General features: G+C 36.9%; 2 protein-coding genes across 4 annotated transcripts in view; one reads left to right on the top strand and one right to left on the bottom strand.

Annotated features, from left to right (window-relative positions):
- The window catches only part of LOC100156073 (myeloid cell nuclear differentiation antigen-like protein), a 58,367-nt gene that overhangs the window by 30,955 nt on the left and 5,765 nt on the right, over nt 1-21,647 (bottom strand). Inside the window, exons 3-7 of the mRNA XM_021090813.1 lie at nt 20,324-20,460; nt 19,611-19,778; nt 18,124-18,546; nt 16,712-16,897; nt 14,360-14,409 (exon numbers count right to left, since the gene is read on the bottom strand). Of these exons, the coding sequence (XP_020946472.1) occupies nt 14,360-14,409; nt 16,712-16,897; nt 18,124-18,546; nt 19,611-19,778; nt 20,324-20,460 (964 nt within the window). The remainder of the gene's footprint in view (nt 1-14,359; nt 14,410-16,711; nt 16,898-18,123; nt 18,547-19,610; nt 19,779-20,323; nt 20,461-21,647) is intronic.
- LOC100154852 (olfactory receptor 10C1-like) overlaps nt 1-21,647 on the top strand; it is a 58,804-nt gene that overhangs the window by 3,606 nt on the left and 33,551 nt on the right. The window contains exon 2 of one of the 3 annotated variants that reach the window (XR_002343384.1): nt 6,787-6,826. The exons of the other annotated variants lie outside the window; for them this stretch is intronic. The gene's annotated coding sequence lies outside the window, so the exon portion shown is untranslated. Of the gene's footprint in view, nt 1-6,786; nt 6,827-21,647 lie in introns of those variants that run through there. 3 annotated transcript variants of the gene reach the window in all.

Below are 21,647 nucleotides of genomic sequence, written 5' to 3' on the forward strand. Positions count from 1 at the left end.
CAAACTATTGCCTTTGGAATGGATTAGCAATGAGATCCTGCTGTGCAGCACTGGGAAATATGTCTAGTCACTTATGATGGAGCATGATAATGTGTGAAAATAGAATGTGTACATGTATGTGTAACTGGGTCACCATGCTGTACAGTAGAAAAAAAATTCTATTGGGGAAATAACTATTCAAAAAATAAAATAATTAAATCTAAAAAAAAAAAAACACTCAGTTTGAAGGTTCTTTACTTAAGCTTCCAGTTTAAAATTAAAGTTTATTTGTCCTTTTTTTTTTTCTCTCTTCTGGTCTTGATGACCCTGAGTGAGAGATAAGAAAGGCACAGTGTCTCTCGTCCCTGTGGTCCACATCAGCCTCTGGGTCCTCTCTCAAAGGCTGTTCATTCTCTTTCACCCACCTCCTTTAATGCTCTTCTTAAAGCTCTCTTTTGTAGCTCTCCCCACTTTTATTTAGACCCTGAAGAGTTATATTCATGTCCAGTATGGGGACATTTGAATAGGGCAGGACCCCCACAGAGGCCAGAAGGGGAAACCACAGGAGAGGGGAAAGGGCTTGTTCAACCACTGCAGAGCATTGCAGGAAGGTCCTTATTTGGAGCAGAAAGGATACAGGAGGAGGCCTAGGGTAAGGATTTTCTGGGTGCAATTGCTGTGACTTAGAGATAGAATAGAGAATTCTCTAGTCAAGGGATCTGAGAAGTGGAACAACCAATGTGCACAGACATGTCTGCCAGTCATTATGTCAGTATTTCTACTTGAGTTATTTACACTGAAACCTTAGCTCTGATTAGTGTTACCAACAATTCAATGGAGGACCTATCTGTGTGGGTGTGTTTCTATGTGTATGAGATTGAGAGCATGATGCCAAGTAGATCCAACCACACCTTTATCATGTGTGCAAAGATGTGTATTTGTGTATTTCCATAAAGACCTTCTCTAAGATGCAGTTATTCCAGACTCAGGAATTCCCCCCACCCTGATCTTTTTATTTGTGACAAGTGTGAATTCTGTTGTTGAGCCTCCTCCTCATTGAACTTTTTCTCTTTGATGCTTACTGTATGTCATTTTTGGTTTTCCTTTGATTCTCTCTTCAACTCTTCTCATTTTTACTATATTTTCTGCTACTTTAGTTCACACATTTTTATTCTCTGAAATGTGTGATTTTCTTGCATTCTTAGTCAAAGTGGATAATAACCTCATTTATCCAGTTGCCCATGTTAGCAACCTGAGAATAATGTTTGAATTTCTCATCTTTCTCACCATTATCTTTTAATTAGTCACAAACTCTTGAGGATGTACCTTAAAAAAGCTTTTTTTGGAAAAAAATATTATTCCAAGTCTCCTTATTTTTTCCATTCTTACCTTCATTTCTGAAATCACCTACTGAGAGATGTGCTGGTAGTCCAACTCTTTAATTTTAGTAGCATTTGCCAATTTCAGTGGTGTGAATACTACTACTTAGGTTGCTTTCATGATGCTTAATGTTTAGCCACTAGTGCACAAAATTCCTGAATTTTTCACAGTCTGATCTTTATAGTTCTGGAAAGGGTGGGCTCCAGCACACACTGCTACCTCCAATTTATCTCCCTGCCTCCAAATATGATATTTCTCCAATCATTCCTCAAGATAATTGCCAAAATATTTTATTACTAACATTTACAAATAATTAGGCATTCTTCTACATAACACCTCTCAATTATTTTGCCTATTTTTTTTACAAAGAAGTTGCAGTTTCTCTCTTTCTGAAATAAGGTAGCTTACTGTCAAACCCCCTTTTACCTCTCCTGCCTAATTTTCAGGCCATTTCATAGATACCAATTTTAGTTGTACAGAACTATATGCCATTGCACATTTTTGAGTATTTCCATATGACATTTCTTTCACCTACACAACTTCTTTACCTTACTAATAACCATACTATATATTGCATATGATTTTTCATGATCTGCCAGGACTGTGATAAGTAATGTATATATACATCATCTCACATAGCTTTCAATTTCATATTTGTGGTAGAGGCTTTATCCATTTTAGAGAAGGCTAGCTGAGCTCTTTCCCCAAAGTTATGGGACCAATGAGTGATGAAGCCAATTTGAACCAGGTTTAATTTACTCCAAAGCCCTTGCTTTCAACAACTAAGAAGAGTACTTCCCTATACTGCTTATTTTTACAGATCTTTTATTCTTTAGCACACATTTCAGACCTTTTTGAAACCCATCTGAATTTCATTTTCTTAATATTTCTTAGCAGAAGTCTCTATTTTAAATAGTACATTGTTTGAATTCCCACACCTCCTTCTCTAGCTAGACTTTATATGTAAAATTCCTGGAATATAGTTTGCCCAAATTTGGAAAACTAATATTTGACTGTATAATTCCCACCTGTGTGAATTTCAGATATAAGCTTTGGCCTCTGGTCTGTTATTCTGTTGCAAGCCGAAGAGTTGATACTTACCTACTTCCTCATACTTGATACTGTGCTTTTTTTCTTCCCCTACTCTTATTGAATGAAAGCATGTTTGTGTGTCTGACTCACAGTGAGGTCAAACAAAGCAAAAGGTCAGAGCTTGGTGCAGAGAAAGTTTTACTGCAGGGCCAGGCAAGGAGAATGGGAGGTTCATGATCCCCCCCAAATTCTGAATTCCCTGAAGGGTTTTAACAAAGCACTTTTAAAGGCCAGGTGAGGGAGGGGTGTGGTTGGTTGTTGCAAAAGTCTAGGTGTAGAATTGCTTTGTTCCTGCAGCTGTTCAGGAGGTCAGGTCATAATGTTCCTGTAAATCTCCAACAAGACAAATATTATTCTATGTTCTACAACTATTTATCTCTGTATGAATGAAAAAAAGTATTCCCTTAAAAATCAGAGTCTTTGAGAATAGACCCTTCTATATATTTCAGGCTATAGGCAACATTCTTATCTCAAAGTGAAAGTAATAGAATACAAAGGTTAAAGTAAAAGAAACAGACCTAATATGGAGGGAGTCAGATTTGTTCTTCCCTGTTACACTATTCCATCTATCTTTTCAGTATTATCTTGTATTTTATAAATAGCATTTTCCTTATTCGTGTGCAAACTTTTTTATGTTATTATGTAATAATTATAGGAAGATTAAATCTATAGGCATATTAAGAAGTTGGGGCTCTGGCACCAAGTGGGTTAAATTATCAGATGGCATTCTTTTCTCTCTAATTTGAATGCTTCTTCCATGTTTTTATTATTCTCTGGTGTTTGTAGTCTCTGTCTCAGTTTTGTCTTCTTTTATTTTTTTCTCCCTCCTTTCCCAATACTGTAAAATCCAAGCAATTCTGGTATCAGAAAGGCATCTGTAGCTCTATGGATGATTTCTGCACTGTGAGTGAAGTGACGATGATAATCAGTATTGGAGCAGTAGAGGAAAGTGAATCTTTGCTAAAACACCAGGCGTAATGCAAATCAATTCAGTTCTAAGGTATACACCCCAAACGGGCATAATTAACCTCACCTTCATAGCATGGTATAGGGAAATTACATGAATGAATGAGTCTGGTTTATCTAAGCTACTATTCTCTGACCCTCGTTATAAAGGACAAGGCATACTTTCCTATCTCTCTGCCTTTATTTCTATTTCCATCCTCCATCTGATCATTTTACGTAAGACTGACCATCCTCCAGAATGATGATGATCCTTGCTAAAACAAGAATTTCTTTACTCTGCTGTATTTCAGAACTTCCTCTTTTTGCTCTCAAGAGGAATAAATAAACTTTTTTTTCCCAAAGAAGACATTTATTAAAGGACCAATGGATACATCCATATTTTCTTCACAGCATTCTTTACAATAACCAAGGTATGGAAACAACCTAAATGCCCATACAGGGATGAATGGATAGAAACGATAAGGTATTTATTTATAATAGAACTTGACTCAGCCATAAAAAAGATGAAATCTTGCCATTTGTGACAACATGGATGGACCTTGAGGTCATTATGCTAAGTGAAATAAGTCAGTCAGAAAAAGACAAATACTGCATGATTTCATTCATTTGTGGAGTATAAAAAACAAAGGAAAAAAAAAGTAAATGAAAAAAATCAAATCAAAGAAAAACAAACCCATAGATAGAGCTAACAGAGTAGTGGTTACCAGAGAGGACTGGTGAGGGAGGGTGAAATGGGTAAAAGAGATCAACTGTACCCACACTACGGTGATGGGTGGGAACTAAACATGTGATGGTGAGCATGCTGTAGTGCATACAGTAGTAGAAACATAATGTCGTATGCGTGAAACTTGTATAATGCTATAAACCTGTTAACAACTTGAAACAGTACAATGTAAAAAAAAATGGCTTCTCTAACATGTTTTCTATGAAGGCTAAATGAAACCTTGTAAGTAATGACGGAAACAGAGTGTTATAGAGTTATAAATTGTTGTGTGTTATCTAGGAAGTTTAGAGAAGGGACTGTGTCTGTCTTGCATTATGTTTTCCTCAGCTATTTGAAGTGAGAGGTGTAGCTCTTAGAGGTGGACTCAAGGTGGCAGTAATTACACAGAATTGCACAAAGTTACCACAGGACCTGTACACACATCTCTTAATGTTCCTCTATAGCTCTACTCTTGTGACCTAGAGTGTGGGTGAAAAGACACCTATTAATTACAGTTGTTGTTAAGTGGTAGAAAAGAAAAATTAAAAATTAAAATCCCATACAAGTAAACACGGAGAAGAATTTTAGCCAAAGGGGGACCTAAAGGAGAAGTTCCGAAAGAGGAGACATTAAATTGGGATGCAGACATTTAAAAGTTCAACCAAGTTTGGTTTGTGAAAATCTTGGAGCAGAAATATGCACAGTGTATTAAAGAAACTTTGAGTAGTAAGCACAGGGAAGTAGTGTGGAAGAGACTCAAAGTACAGACAATGAACTCATGGCTGTAGAGTCACCTGCATTCTTGTGGATGATTCATATTTTCCTCCCTCCCCTAGGAAAACAAAAGGCAGAAATCTTGAGGCAAGAAATACTGCCAGTTTCACCAAGTATTCCCTATAGAACCAAAAGATTAAAATGTAGTTAATTCTCAGTATATACTGAGATTTAAATCATAATTGAAATTATTGTTTTTGTAGAAGATGAGATGCAATTTTGAGGTTCCAGCACAATAATATGAATTCAAGAAAGTGCAGCAAAAGAAAAGCAAGAATAAATCATCTTATTTAAGAGGAAATGCCCTTGTGAACACTAGGCGATTACTAGGTACTTGGATCTTTCACTACAGAAATCCCCACTGGTCTTATCTCACTCATTTTTACCTATGGTCTTCCACAGTAGTCTTGACATTGAGATTTTCAGAAATGCAGAAACCACTGTTTGTCTTCTAAAAGCAGAAAGATAAATTAGTAAAAATCTCTAGAGACTGAGCTGGAGAATGCTATAATCTCATAAAGACTAAGAAAAATAAAAGTATTTGGAAAACAATACTCCTTCAATTCATTTGAAAAGCTGACTAGAGCTGGCTATGTCATGCTGTGCCATGAAATAGTTTTCTCCCTCTTTTGCTTTCCTGCCAGGGAGAGAGAGGTTTTTGACGATATAAGGTGATTTTGAAACTCCACCCATCAATGCTTATAGCTTTTGTGCAGTCAGGGCAACTGCATAATTTCCTTGTGTAGATTTTATTCAAAATAAGGAATGTTAGCAAAGATACCTTCTTTTGGTATTTTGTAACAAGTTCATAGCTGAAAGAATTTCCAACATTAGAACTTTCTTATCCAATGAACTTAAATGTGGTTCAGTATAAACCAAATTTCCTTAAATTAGGCTCAAATGGAAAGCTGAGTTACCCAGCCTGTTCTCAGAGTGGCAGTGGCAGGGGGGGATCTTGTACTAGCACAAGAGAAAGCATTCATATTGCTGCAAATGGCAAATTTTAATTTACTGTTGTGGCTAGATCATATTTCATTGTGTATTTGTACCACGTCTTTATCCATTCATCTGTCGATGGACACTTAGGTTACCTCTGTATCTTGGCAATTGTAAATATTTGTGCTATGAACATAAGGGTGCATGTATCTTTTCAAATTCCTGTTTTTGTTTTTGTTTGGATATATACCCAGCAGTGGAATTACTGGGTCATATGGTAGTTCTAGTTTTAGTTTTTTGAGGAACCTCCAGGCTGTTTTCCAGGGTGAGTGCACCAATTTACATTCCCACCAACAGTGTAGGAAAGATCCCTTTTCTCCACATCCTCTCCAACATTTATTTGTGTTCTTTTGGGGGATCCATTCTGACAGGTGTGAGGTGATATCTCATTGTGGTTTTGATTCACCTGTCCCAGAAGATTAGTGAGGATGAACATCTTCTCATGTGCCTATTGGCCATCTGCATTTCCCCTTTGGAAAAATATCTATTCATTTTTTTCTGCCCATTTAAAAAAGTGTGTTTTGTTTTTGTTTTTGTGTTGTATGAGTTACTTATATACGTTGGATATTAATCTCTTACAGTCATATCACTTGCAAATATTTTTCTCCCATTCAGTAGGTTATCTTCATTTTGTTGATAGTTTCCTTTGCTGTGGAAAAGCCTTTAAGTTTAATTAGATCTTATTTGTTTACTTTTGCTTTTACTTCCTTTACTTTAGGGAATGGATCCACAAAAGTATTGTTGCTATTTATGCCAAAAAGTGTTTTGCCTATGTTTTCTTCTAGGAGTTTTATAGCATCTGGTCTTAGATTTAGGTGTTTAATCCATACTGAGTTTATTTTTGTGTATGGTGCTAGAGAATGTTGTAATTTCATTCTTTACATGTGGCTCTCCAGTTCTCCAGGACCTGATGGCTTCACAGGTGAATTCTATGAAGCATTCAGAGAAGAGTTAACAAGTATTCTTCTGAAACTCTTCCAAAAAATTGCAGAGGAAGGAACAGTCCCAAGCACATTCTATGAAGCCACCACCACCCTGATACTGAAACCAAAGATACCACAAAAAAGATAATTACAGGCCACTATCACTGAGGAACATAGACAAAAAATCCTTAACAAAATATTAACAAACTGCATCCAAATATATATTAAAAAGATCCTATACCATGATCAAGTGAGATTTATCCCAAGGATGCAAGGATTCTTCAATATCTGCAAATCAATCAGTGTGATACACCACATCAACAAACTGAAAGATAAAACAATATCATGTAAATAGATGCAGAAAAAAATTTTGACCAAAGTCAACACCCATTCCTGATAAAACCTCTCCAGAGAATGGGCATAGAGAGAATCTATCTCAACATAATAAAAGCCATATATGACAAACCCATAGCTAACATCATTCTCAATGGTGAAAAGCTGAAAACATTTCTTCTAAGATCAGGAAGAAGACAAGGATATCCACTCTCACTGCTTTTATTCAACAAAGTTTAGGAAGCCCTAGCCATAATAATAAGAGAAGAAAAAACAATAAAACAATCTAAATTGGAAAAGAAATAAAACTGTCACTATTATAACATGATACTATACATGGAAAATACTAAAGATGCCACCAGGAAACTATTAAAGCTTATCAATGAATTTGGTAAAGTTGCAGAATATAAAACTAACATAAAGAAATCCATTGCACTTCTATACTCTAACAACAAAATATCAGAGAGGAAAATTAAGGAAACAATCCTATTTAACATTATGTCAAAAAGAATAAAATACCCATGAATTAAACCTAAGGAGGAAAAAGACATGTATTCTGATAACTGTAAAACACTGATGAAAGAAATCGAAGCCGACACAAACAGATGAAAAGATATACCGTGTTCTTGGACTGGAAGAATCAATATTGTTAAAACAACCATACTACTCAAGGCAACATACTGATTCAATGCACTAACTCTGTCAAACTACCAGTGACCTTTTTCACAGAACTAGAACAAATAATTTTAAAACTTGTATAGAAAAACAAAAGACCCTGGAATAGCCAAAATAATCTTGAGAAAGAAAAACAGAGCTGAAGGACTCATACTCCCTGGCTTCAATTAAAAACAAAGACAAGGGATAAGTGCTGAGAGGATTTGGAGAAAAGTAAACTGTTGACAGAAATTTAAATCAGTTCAGGTACTCTGGAAAACAGCCTGGATGTGTCCCAAAAAATTAACAATAGAGCTACAGTATTATCCAAGTATATATTTGAGGGAAGTGAAATCACTATCATTATCTCAGTGATATATCTGCACCCTTATGGTCATTACAGTATTATTCCCTGTAGCCAAAGGGGTTGAAGCAATACAATTGTCTGTCCATAAATGGGCAGGAATACACACAGACACAGACACAGACACAGACATACACACACACACAGACACACACACACACACAGACACACAGACACACACACACACACATTATTTATTCATGAAACAAGAAAGAAGGAAATCCTGCCACTAAATGAAATTATGCTAAGTGAAATAGAGAGAGAAAGACAAACATTGTATGATCTCACTTAAAGGTGGAATCTAAAATAACCAAACTCATAGAAACACAGGATAGATTGGTAGTTGCCAGGAACAGAGGGGTGGGGGTAAGTGGGAAAATGCTGATCAAAGGATACAAGATTCCAGGTATAAGATGAATATATCTGGATGGTGACTATAGGTAACAATATATATACACTTGAAAGTTTTTAAGAGAGTGTCTCTTAAATATTATCACCAAAATATGTAATTATGTTAGGTGATGAAGGTCTTAACTCATCTTAAACCTGGTGATTATTTCTCAATATACAATTGTACCAGAGCATCCCATTATACATAACACAAATATAATATATGTAACCCAATGTTGTATGTCAGTTATATCTCAATAGACTTGGAAAAAAAACCAACTCAGACTCCTTGTGTTTTTCCTGAATTAGGAAGAGGCTTCGCTTTAGGCTTTGTTAAGGTGTATCTAGAGTAGTCTCTAGTCTATTGTATAATGTCTACTCTTAATGTACAGTCTCTCTCTTTTGTTAGTTTGATGCCCAGATGTCTCTATTTTAGCCACTTTCACTGTTTCCAGCACTGTTTGCTATCTGGTACTTCTGTTCTCTTCTCAACCCCAGAGAGGCTGCTCTGTGGTAGCCCTCATTTTATCTCACTTTCTCTATGTGCAACCCAGGACTCAGCCAATGAGCCCGCTGTACAGATACCTTCTCACCAGATTCCAGCTGCATAGGTTCTATGAAAGCTTATATTTATTTACCCTTTGGCCCAGTGGGACAGTCATGCTCTGCTCTGATACCTGCTCACTAGCCTGCAGTCAAGAAATCCTTCAAGTATTCAAGCTCTTAGGCACTTACAAAGCTTATGTTCTGAATTTACCTTTGATCAGAGATCTTACCCTTGTGCTGCCTATTGCTTGAAGCCTGAAAGCTGTCACCTCATGTTATTTTGTTGAGTGATATTTATGGTTATGATGGTAGGCTACTCTGCAGCCACCAGAAACAGAAGTCTATAGTTATATTTTAAATATCAATTTTAGATATTTAATTTTTTTAGGTGACACATTGTCACCTAGAATAGATTTAATTCACTATCATTACCTTTTGCTCATTGCATGTTCCTATGTGGGGTCTGGAATGTACCCATTTAAATTGTGAGGAGTTCCTGCTGTGGCTCAGCAGGTTAAGAACACAACATAGTGTCCATGAGGATATGGGTTTGATTCTTGGCCTTGCTCAGTGGGTTAAGGATTCCCGCTGCAGGCTGCAGCCTAGGTTGCATATACAGCTTAGATCCAGTGTTGCTGTGGCTGTGGTGTAGGCCAGCAGCTGTAGCTCTGAATCATTCTCCAGCCTGGAAACTTCCATATGCTGCAGGTGAGGCCATAAAAAGAAAAAAAAAAGTGAGTATAATTAGATGTAGTTGGAGAACTAATAATAAGTGTGATGAATGAGATGAGATGAAATTAGATGAATGAGACTAGATATTTCACATCAGCTAGGGATTGGGAAGCCTTTTGCAAATATTGGTACCTTTATGTAAATCACCAATGGTGCTTCCTCTGGAGAAACCAATTACACCAATGTTTCCCTTCTTGGGGATATAGTTGCAGAAACAGTTGTGGGCCAAATAAACCTTGCCCCAGGGCACAGGACATAGCGATTGGAACATGGGCTGTGGGACCAACCTATGACACCTTAGGCTGGCCCTGGTTAAGGCCTTGTCCTCTGGAAATCACATTCAGAAAGTAGACCCCGATGTTGATGTAGGTGTCCCCCACTCCTTCATTGTTCACAGAGCAGCGCACAACCTGGGCAACTCACTTGTGCAATAAAGAGACCATACTCAGAACTTCTGGAGAACAATGCCTTTTATTTATTTATTTATTTATTTTTGATATAGCATATCACTTTAATGATCATTAGGAAGGGAGTTTTTTTTTAAACCTTCAGAGAATTCAACTGTTTCTTAGGTACACTTTCTAAAATGCATAAGGCTTGCCCTTTCTTATTTCCAAAATTCATATAATAGATAAGAAAAAGATAGAATGGAAGGAAGCAACCAAATATATCAGCACAAAATATGGTTAACATTGAATACAGCACAGTAGTTTTTTTAATTCTATTTTTTATTTTTTTATTTTTATATTACTCAATGAATTTATTACATTTATAGTTGTACAATGATCATCACAACATAATTTTAGAGCATTTCCATCCCAAAACCCCAGTGCAGCCCCGACTCCCGCATCCTGTCTCCTTTGGAAACCATAAGTTTTTCAAAGTCTGTGAGTTAGTATCTGTTTGGCAAAGAATTTCATAGTGTCCTTTTTTCAGATTCCACATGTAAGTGATAGCATTTGATGTTGGTGTCTCATTGACTCACTGTCTTCACTTAGCATGGTAATTTCTAGGTCCATCCATGTTGCTAAAAATGCTGTTATTTTGTTGCTTTTGATGGCTGAGTAATATTCCACATCTTGGTCCACTCCTCTGTCGATGGACATTTAGGTTGGTTCCATGTCTTGGCTATTGCAAATAGTGCTGCAATGAACATTGGAGTACATGTGTCTTTTCAAGTCATGGTTTTCTCTGTATAGATGCCCAGGAGTGGGATTGCTGGATCAAATGGTAGTTCTATGTTTAGTTTTCTGAGGAATCTCCATACTGTTTTCCACAGTGGTTGCACCACTTTATATTCCCTCCAACAGAGTAACAGAGTTCTTTTTTCTCCACACCCTCTCCAGCACTTATTGTTTGTAGATTTTTTGATGATAGCTGTTCTGGCTGGTGTAAGGTGATACCACATAGTGGGGTTTTAAAAATTCTTTTATTTTTTATTTTATTATTGTTATTTCCCCAATACAATTTTTTCCCTGCTGTATAGCATAGTGACCCAGTTATACATACTATGTATACATTCTTTTTTCTCCATTTATCATGCTCTGTCATAAGTGACTAGATGTAGTTCTCAGTGCTTAACAGAAATCAGTTACATTTCTGTATACTAACAATAAAATATTAGAAAAGGAATACAAAAATACAATACCCTTTAAAATTGCACCACAAAAAATCAAATTCCTGAGTATACACCTGACCAAGGAGGTGAAAGACTTATATGCAGAGAACTATAAAACATTAATCAAAGGAATTAAAGAAGGTGTAAATAAATGGAAAGATATTCCATGCTCCTGAATTGGAAAAATTAATATTGTAAAAATGGCTATACTACCCAAAGCAATCTACCTCATAGTGGTTTCGATTTGCATTTCTCTAATAATGAGTGATGTTTTTCATGTATTTTTTGGCCATCCACATGTCTTCTTTGGAGAATTGTCTGTTTAGATCTTCTGCCCATTTTTGATGGGGTTGTTTGCTTTTTTTGGTATGGAGCCATAGGAGGTGTTTATAAATTTTGGAGATTAATCCCTTGTCTGTAGCTTCGTTTGCAAAGGTTTTCTCCCATTCTGTGGGTTGTCTTTTCATTTTGTTTAGGATTTCCTTTGTTTAGGTAGAAACTTTTAAGTTTAATTAAGTCCCGTTTGTTTATTTTTGTTTTTACTGTCATTACTCTAAGAGGTGGATCTGAGAAGATGTTGCTGTCATTAATGTCAGAGAGTGTTTGGCCTATATTTTCCTCTAAGAGTTTTATAGTATCTGGTCTTATATCTATGTCTTTAATCCATTTTGAGTTTATTTTTGTGTATGGTGTTAGGGAGTGTTCTAATTTCATTCTTTTCCATGTGGCTGTCCAGTTTTCCCAGCACCACTTATTGAACAGGCTGTCCTTTCTCCATTGTATATTCTTGCCTCCTTACTCATAGATTAGTTGGCTGTTAGGTGCATGGGTTTAATTCTGGGCTTTCCATCCTGGTCCGCTGAGCTATATTTCTGTCTTCATGCCAGTACCATATGGTTTTGATGATTGTTGCTTTGTAGTATAGTCTGAGGTCTGGAAGCCTGATTCCTCCAGCTCCATTTTTCTTTTTTTTGGCTTTTTGCTATTTCTTGGGTTGCTCCCGCTGCATATGGAGGTTCCCAGGCTAGGGGTCGAATCGGAGCTGTAGCTGCCGGCCTACTCCAGAGCCACAGCAACGTGGGATCCGAGCTGTGTCTGCAAACTACACCACAGCTCACGGCAACGCCGGATCGTTAACCCACTGAGCAAGGGCAGGGACCGAACCCGCAACCTCATGGTTCCTAGTCAGATTCATTAACCACTGCGCCACCACGGGAACTCCTCCAGCTCCATTTTTCTTTTTCAGGATGTCTTTGGCTATTCTGGATCTTTTGTGCTTCCAAACAAACTTTAAAATATTTTGTTCAAGTTCTGTGAAAAATGTCCTTGGTAATTTGATAGGAATTTCATTGAATCTATAGATTGCTTTGGGTAGTCTTGTCACTTGGTAATATCGACTCTTCCAATCCAAGAGCATGATATGTCTTTCCATCTGTTTGTGTCATTTTTGATTTCTTTCATCAGTGTCTTATAGTTTTCAGAGTACAGGTCTTTTGTCTCATTAGGTAGGTATACTCCTAGGTATTTTATTATTTTGGATGTGATGGTAAACGGGATTTCTTCCCTAATTTCTCTTTCTGATCTTTCATTGTTAGTATATGGAAATGCAGTCAATTTCTGTGTATTAATTTTGTATCTTGTGACTCTGCCAAATTCAATAATGAGCTCTAACAGTTTTCTGGTAGAGTCTTTAGGATTCTCTAGGTAGAGTATCATATCATCTGCAAATAGTGAAAGTTTTACTTCTTCCTTTCCAATTTGGATTCTTTTTTTTTTTTTATGAAAGTCACTTCATGAATCTTTATATTTTATTTTTTATTTTTTTTTACACAGGAAGCAAGCAAGCAAAGTCTTTATTAAAGAAGAGCAAATAGCTCCCAGGACAGCTGGGAGGGGGGCAGAAGAGCCCCCTTTCTCTATTGTCTTAGAGGGATTTTTGTTCCTTAAAGATGTGGGGGTACCAACGTGGGGTCCAGAAATATGTGGTCTTCTCCTATTGGCCTTGCTCAATTATTTATATCAGTCCTTGTCCAATAGAGGTTTTTTTTTTAATTTATTTTTATTTTTTCCCACTGTACAGCATGGGGATCAAGTTATTCTTACATGTATACATTTCCCCCCCCACCCTTTGTTCTGTTGCAGTATGAGTATTTAGACATAGTTCTCAATGCTACTCAGCAGGATTTCCTTGTAAATCTATTCTAAGTTAAATCTGATAACCCCAAGCTCCCGATCCCTCCCACTCCCTCCCTCTCCTGTTGGGCAGCCACAAGTCTATTGTCCAAGTCCATGATTTTTTTTTCTGTGGAGATGTTCATTTGTGCTGGATATTAGATTCCAGTTATAAGTGATATCATATGGTATTTGTCTTTGTCTTTCTGGCTCATTTCACTCAGTATGAGAGTCTCTAGTTCCATCCATGTTGCTACAAATGGTATTATGTCATTCTTTTTTATGGCTGAGTAGTATTCCATTGTGTATATATACCACATCTTCCTAACAATTTGGATTCCTTTTATTTCTTTTACTTCTCTGATTGCTGTGGCTAGGACTTCCAAAACTATGTTGAAGAACAATGCCTTTTAAAAAAGGATATATATATCTATATATATATATAGATATAGATATATAGATAGATACACACACACATATATATACATATACACACATATATGTATATATGTATATATATATTTATATTATGAACATTTGAGATGCAAAATGTAGTATTCTTATAAAATATAGAAAAATATAAGTCCATTTTATAAAACTGACCTAATCTATAACTCAGATAGAAAAACCTCTTAATATGCTGGACTATTTCTATTGAATCTATTATTTAAGCGGAAGTCTCAGCTTTAAGAATATCACTATTCAAGCCATCTGAAGATTTGGGGGGGAGGTTTTACTCTCCAACTTTCTGAATTAAATTGGTCCTTCTTTTCTTAGTCTTGATGACCTTTAAGGAGAGATAAGAAAGACGCAATGAGAGCCAAGAAGTTAACATGAAGTTCTGCTTATTTTTGCCTCTGTATCCACACTGCATCTCTTACTCACAAGTCAATCACTCTCCTTGTCCTCCCTGAAACACAATTCATTCTCTCCCTCCCATCTCCTCTAGTGCATTATTTTCTTTTGAGCCTTTCCCTTCCCCATCACTGGGAGCCTAAGAAGAGGTATTTCCAGCATTTGAACTGGGTAGGCATTCAGCAACGATGGTGAGGAGGAACCATAAAAGAAAGGAAAGTGCTGGTTCATCTGCATTGTGGGGAGTCCTTTTTGGGACAGAAAAGTGAGAAGCAGCAAGATAAGGTAAATATCTTTCTCAGTGTAATTGCTCCACATTAGAGGTAGAAGATAGGATTCTTGTATTAGGGGCTCTGAGCAATGGAACAACTGAGGTGCAGAGACATGTCTGTAAGCACAAACATATCACTTTTAAAAATTTAATTAATTGCATTTACTTTAAATAGTGTGTCAAGAATCCCATGGAGGCTGTCTGTGCATGTTTGTGTGTGTGTGTGTTTCTATGTGTAGGAGACAGAGAATGTGAGGTCATGAAGAGTCAATCACATCTTTTTCCTATGGGTCAAGATGTGTGTTTCACTATAATGTGATAACTTTTGCTCTAAGATGCAATTATTTAAGACCTGGGATCTCCTTCATCACTAGTTACTGGTATGAGCTCTGTTGATCCTCTTTCTCATTAAGCTTTTTTTTTTTCTGATGCATACACATTTTCCATATCACCTTTGACCTCTCTGTTCACTTGTCTTTATTCTCACTTGTCGTACCTTTTATCTCAGTACACTTTCAAATGCCAGTTTTCCCCAGGGCTTCACTCTTATCTATTTGATGTTCTCATTCAGTCTGTCTGAGAAACTGACTCTGAGCTAGATCACCTGGGCCAGGATAGGAATCTATCTCAGTACCACTACTTACTGGCTGTATCAATGAGGGCAAATTGTCTACCCTTTGATGAGTGTGAGTATATCAATGAAATGGGAATAATGATTATATCTTCACCATATCTCAGCTCCAAGCATAGAGTAAGAGCTCAGGAAGTGTTTCCCATACAATTTATACATATATTATTTTTAAGGCAATATCATTTCTACCCATAATTTTAATAATTATCTCTAAACTGACAAATGCTGTTATTTCTAATTGATAGCCCTGTCTCAAAACCTAGCCTCTCTCTAATGCCTTACTCTAACTAGTTACTAGAATAATTTTTTGCTAAAATGTCAAATTCATCAAGCATCCATCTTCATAAAACCTTTCAACTTGTTTCTTATTTTCCCAATAAATTTTCCGTTTATTTATTCCCAACAAAAGGTTACACTGTCCCTCCCTGACCTTTTCTTTTTTATCCTCTGGCTTCATCTTCCCATAGTCTTCCACATGTACTGAGTTTCAGAATGCATTATACTGTTTCATGTTTTTTTTTTTTTTTTAGTAGTGATTTTTATTTTTTCCATTATAGCTGGTTTACACTGTTCTGTCAATTTTCTACTATACAGCAATGTGACCCAGCCATACATTAATGTATACATTTTTTTTTCTCACATTATCATGCTCCATAATAAGTAACTAGATATAGTTCCCAGTTCTATACAGCAGGATTTCATTGCTTATCCATTCCAAAGGCAATAGTTTGTACCTATTAATCTCAGATTCCCAGTCTATCCCACTCCCTTCCCCTCTCCTTTGATTTTAAGGACATGCATGGGTCATTTTCGTGGCTTAAAACTCCTTCCAATATCTTTGCTTTGCTGAGAAAAACAATATCCAATGCAGATTAATTTCTTATTTTGTGTCAGGTATTGAGATAATGCACTGTCTCACTTAGCTTTTAAATCAACCCTATAACATAGAGACTGAGCATTTTGAAGGACCAATTAAGCAGTTTCTCTAATACCAGGCAGCTAGTGAGTGCTGAAGTTAGGATTCAAATCAGGTTAGTCCTATTAAAAGCCCAGCTCTTGACCACTGTATGAAATGACACCCCTACCCTCTTAATTTCTTCAAATATTTTATTATCTAGCATTAGTGTCATATCTTTTTCAAGTCTATGCAAATGTCATTTTTTCCCTAGCCTTTAAAGCAAAATCCCCTACTTACAGAGGGTTGCAAGAACATTGTGCTCTCTTCCCACCTACTAGATTCTATGTGTAAGAAAATAGAAACTGGTGCTCTCAGAACCCCCCCAAAAACATTCACCTTTTTGGAAAACTAATGTTTTTCTATCGAGTTCCCACCTGGATGAAGCTGTGAAGTCCACATGTGAGTTTCAGCTTCTTAACTGTTCTCAGTTGAAAGCAGAAGAGTCGAAGTTTATCTCCTTCTTCACACTCGATATTGTGCCATTTTCCATTCCCCAGGACATCCATCTTTCCTGTATTATCCTGTATTTCATAGACTGTGTTCTTCTTATTTACTTGTTTCTGCAACAGAAATTTCACAGTGTCTGAAAAATATAGTAACCTCCAACTGTCTGAGAAAGATCCTTCTGTGACACAGTAAACGCAAGATATAAAAAGGCAATTACAGGCACAGATATGCATATCGCTTTGGCAAGGTCTTCTCTGAGAACCTTCCTCATTACCTTGCCTTTTCATTTTTATCTTTCTTGTTCTAGATGCTTTCTATCTGAAAATTCTAGAACAATACGTTTTCTTATTTTCTACTGCTTCCACCTCAAGGGCAACTTTGTTTCCTTAAAACAACTTGAATCAGAGGGAGTAGAAATCCTTGATGGTTTTTTTGTTTGTTTGTTTTCTCTTCTTAGGCAGAAGTGAATGGATATTGACTACAACTATTAAATTAATAGATAAAAATCTATATAACAAATAAGGTTCTACTTTGCTCATCAATTCTATAATTGCATTTAGAAGCATGGTCTCTTAAAAATAGTGTAAAAAGTAATGGAAGTAAACTAAAGGGATATCTTAGAAGATACATATACAGGTTTATGAAGCAGTCAAATATGTAAGATTCCAGGTGAGTTCATAACAGTTTGTAAATTTTAGGGGAGCTTGAAGGTATTGTACTGTTTACTACCTTGAATTTGGAAAATGAAATATCAGTAAAACTCTCCATGCCTTTTTATTTGATAAATAGGGAATTAAATTTCTGTATTTTCCAAATATCATGCCATATAATATTCCTTCAATTTTCTGTTCATGAATAATTGACTAAATGAATGAATAAGATGGAGGGGACAGCATTGGATGGTTATATCATTTGCCTAACTTCTGAATGTATGTGTATCTAGGGGAATAAGGCTAATATATTTATTACTCTGGATATATGCCACAACCAGAATTCACTCTTAGGGCAGTCCAATGCCCAGAGGAAAAGGAAAGTGATGAATATTGTGTTCAGAAATAAAATTATTAGAATGTGCATCTTGACTTATTCCCTGCACTGTCCTTATTCATGTCTGAGACTGGGGATTCATAACTGGGGAAATGAAAAGGTTTCCCAGTGAATCTTCAGTTCGCCCAGTTCCATTTCCTGTTGTGTGGCAGATTTGACTACATATTTCTCGTCAAGAGAGAGAACTGAGAGTGGAGTTCCGGTATTCAGTCGGAAAGCAGAACTTGGCAAGTTAAGATGTCTAATTTCAGACACTTGAGGGAGCAAATGCAAAGCAATTTTGAGAGGTTACCTGATGTAACACAAACAAGCCATACACGATTGTTCCTGGGGCCTGCTTGTGAAGACTATCGATCTTGGGAGTTTGATTTGCTCTTTTGATGATGTGCTTTGGCACTTCAAACTTTTGATCAGGACCAGCTTCCGATACAGATGATGCTTTGTTTATCTCCAGATTTCCTTTGCATTCAGAGTAATCTGATATGGTAATGAACTTCTGCTTTGTGAATTTCTCTTTTAGGTTGGTGTTAAAAACCTTCACTTGGAAAAACTGACTGGCAGTAACCACTGTAGCATGAAACATTGTGCTCTTCCCCTCTTCTGGAGACTCGTATTCAAATGGCTCTGTTGCTTTTAGTACCATCACTGTCATTGGGCCCTTTTGAAGAGAACTTCTCCTGGCAGCTCCCTTATGTTGGACCTGGCTTTTCTGGTTCTGTGTTGAACAGAAATAGGAAAATAAACGTGCCCTGAGCAGGGAATACAGAGTCACTTTCTTGAGTGAAACTTCAATCATAATCATTTACAGATATTTGGACCTGGTGTCAGATTAGAAAGGAAGTGCTTAACAGAAAGGAAATAGTAATGAATTGGTAAAGCTTAGGTAACAGAAGTATAAGGTAGCAGACAACAGGAATAGATGTTAAAATGTCTATTTTAAACAGAATAATCTTTCTGAATTACTGCACAATCCCCAGCAAGAGCAGCACAGAGCCACAGATAATGACAACCTTGTCATGAAGCATTTGAGGGACAGATTAAAACATCATAAATAATTCAGCAATTCTTGTACCTACGTGAATGACTAAGGAAAATAAGAATGAAGAGAGCATTGAAAATAGACAGTGGTGCCTACCACAAGCCACAAACATGTATCACTAGGATGCTTGGGGCAATTTTGAAGATCCAAAATGTTACCTCTTCCCAAGAAATCATAGTCTGTTACAAGTAGTGAGAAAAACATGGAGTGGCTCAGTATTTCCTGTCCTACATGGGGTCAAAGAAAGGACATCTGCTTGGAACATGTTCTCTGCAGCCTATCTACAGTATTTCTCAGTGGCTTGGATGCTAACTGAAAAACAGAGGACAGGTTTGTTTATCTCTAATCTCCTTTCTCCACAGTGGCCGGATTTCTTTGATTTGCAGTGGAATCCTTTCACAAAGAGAATATTGTCTGATGGGTAATTGGAAGCATGGGAAGAAAAGGTGGGTCACATCTTCATGAAAGGAAAAGCCAAGCTATCCACCTCCAGAGACCAGAAGTAGTTGAGTGGTTCTGACCTGGAATATTACACAGGGTGATCATCTGTAAAGGGCTGGGTTTCACTTGGATATGGCTTCTCACCAATGTGACTAATTTAGCATAACGAAGGAACCACCTTTGCCAAAACAAGTTACTCAATAACCACAGAGTTATACACCAGATGAACAATACTCACTGTGGAACACACCTGTAACTGAGTTGAAGAAAACTTGGAAAAGAAAAACAGGAATGTGTACCTTGGGTAGGTGAGTGGAAGATGAAGCTGATGGTGAGGTCTGGGGAAGTGGAGGAAAGCCCGCAGTTGTGGATGTGTTGCTTCCTGAGGGGGAGACAGACTGAGTCTGCTTCTGAGATACCTTTTTCCTTTTTGTTCCACTTTCTCCTTGGGTTGAGGTTTTTCTTTTCTGAAAGTAGTTTCATTTTTCTGTGAATGGTTTTCAGTGTGAAAATAAGAACATATTTTCATCACACTGTAGTGGGTTCTGTTTACATGCAACATGATATTCTTGGAAACTCCAAGGAGTTTTTACCCATCACCAAAAGAGATGGCTGGTAGGTAAGAGTGGGCATAGATAGTTGGTTGATTCACACAGATGCACACATTTCTCCTCCACTCACCTCTGTGTCATAATGGGAAGAGCACTGATCTCAGAATTAGAAAATCTACATTTACGTAAGCATGAGCAAGATATGTTTTCAATCTAATTGTTAACGTCTTTATGATGAGGATAATGTTACCATATCTATGTCACATAAATTTTTACCATATTTTTATAGTGCCTCATTCTTTTCCTGGTAAAAAGCAGATGATCCATAGTTCCTTAATTTGGTTCTTTCACTTGATCCATAGGTTCCTTAATCTAAGCTGCTGGTATATTAATAAAGAACCAGGTGCCTTAGCAGGGCTCCTCTCTGGAACTACAAACTTGTTCCTCTTCCTCAAGTTTACCTGAGCCACAGGACTCTCCTTTGCTCCTTCAGATGGCAGATTAATATGTGTGGTAGGTCCATGCATATCGGAACATGTTTCTTCCTGTTTTCTCCTTTTTGCTGAAGGTGACATTTCTGCTCCAATTTCCCTTGCGACTGATGTAAAAACAAAAAGACAATAAATGCAGAATAGCTGTTCCATGAGAGCTGAAGAAGTCTCAGTGTTATTTCCCCTCAGCTCCCACTTGTGGGTCTAGATAATGCTTTTATCTACCTCTACCGCCTTAGGCATCCTGGCCATGAGGGGACCAATAGCAATAACACTGGCAGGAAGACTGTCTCCTGCTTCCTCAATAGTCTTTGTACTTAATCCCTGTACAATGTCCCTTCTGGATTCCCATGTACCCCACTCAAACCCTTCCCCTGTTCCCCTATCATACTCTTTTAAAAAAGTCCAAGGCCTTTCTGTGGAAAGGTTAAATTTGTGCCATATATTAGATTCCAGATATAAATGATATCATATGGTATTTGTCTTTCTCTTATTTCATTTAGTATAAGAGTCTAAAATCATGGATTTGGAGAACAGACTTGTGGTTGCTGAGGAGGAGGGGGAAGGGAGGAAGTGGGATGGACTGGGAATCTGGGGTTAACAGAGGCAAACTATTGCCTTTGGAATGGATAAGCAATGAGATCCTTCTGTATAGCAATGGGAAGTATATCTAGTCACTTATGATGGAGCATGATGGAGGATAATGTGACAAAAAGAATATATATATATATGTGTGTGTGTGTGTGTGTGTGTGTGTGTGTGACTGGGTCACTTTGCTGTACAGTAGAAAATTGACAGAACACTGTAAACCAACTATAATGGAAAAAATAAAAATCATTTAAAAAAATCCAAGGCCTTCATAATGCTGTCCAGTTGTCATGTTTATTAAAAGATTAGTTAAATTATAGAAGCCAATGAAAGGATATATAATATGAATTTGTGAGGTGTAAAACGGTGATATTGGTCTTCAGATTTTTTTAAAATCTCCGTTTTGCCTGGTGAGTTTACAAAAGTTCTTCACATCTCTGAGAGGTAGGATTTTTTGTGAAGTATTGCTGCATCCTGACTACTAGACAGAATGATGACCATGGCCAAATAGTCTTAATAGAATTTTCACATTAATTAGTTAAATGTAAATGTTTTTTAAAAGAAACCACAAATCTTAATTTTTTTACTTCGTTACTTTCTAACACTTCTAATGTATTGAAAGTTTCAGCTTCTCATCTAGTTCCTCTTTCACTTTTTATCCTTAGCCTAAATAAACCCTCTAACATACAACCAATCCCCCTTATAG

The sequence above is a fragment of the Sus scrofa genome, chromosome 4, assembly GCF_000003025.6.
Source record: "Sus scrofa isolate TJ Tabasco breed Duroc chromosome 4, Sscrofa11.1, whole genome shotgun sequence".
Classification (NCBI taxonomy): domain Eukaryota; kingdom Metazoa; phylum Chordata; class Mammalia; order Artiodactyla; family Suidae; genus Sus; species Sus scrofa.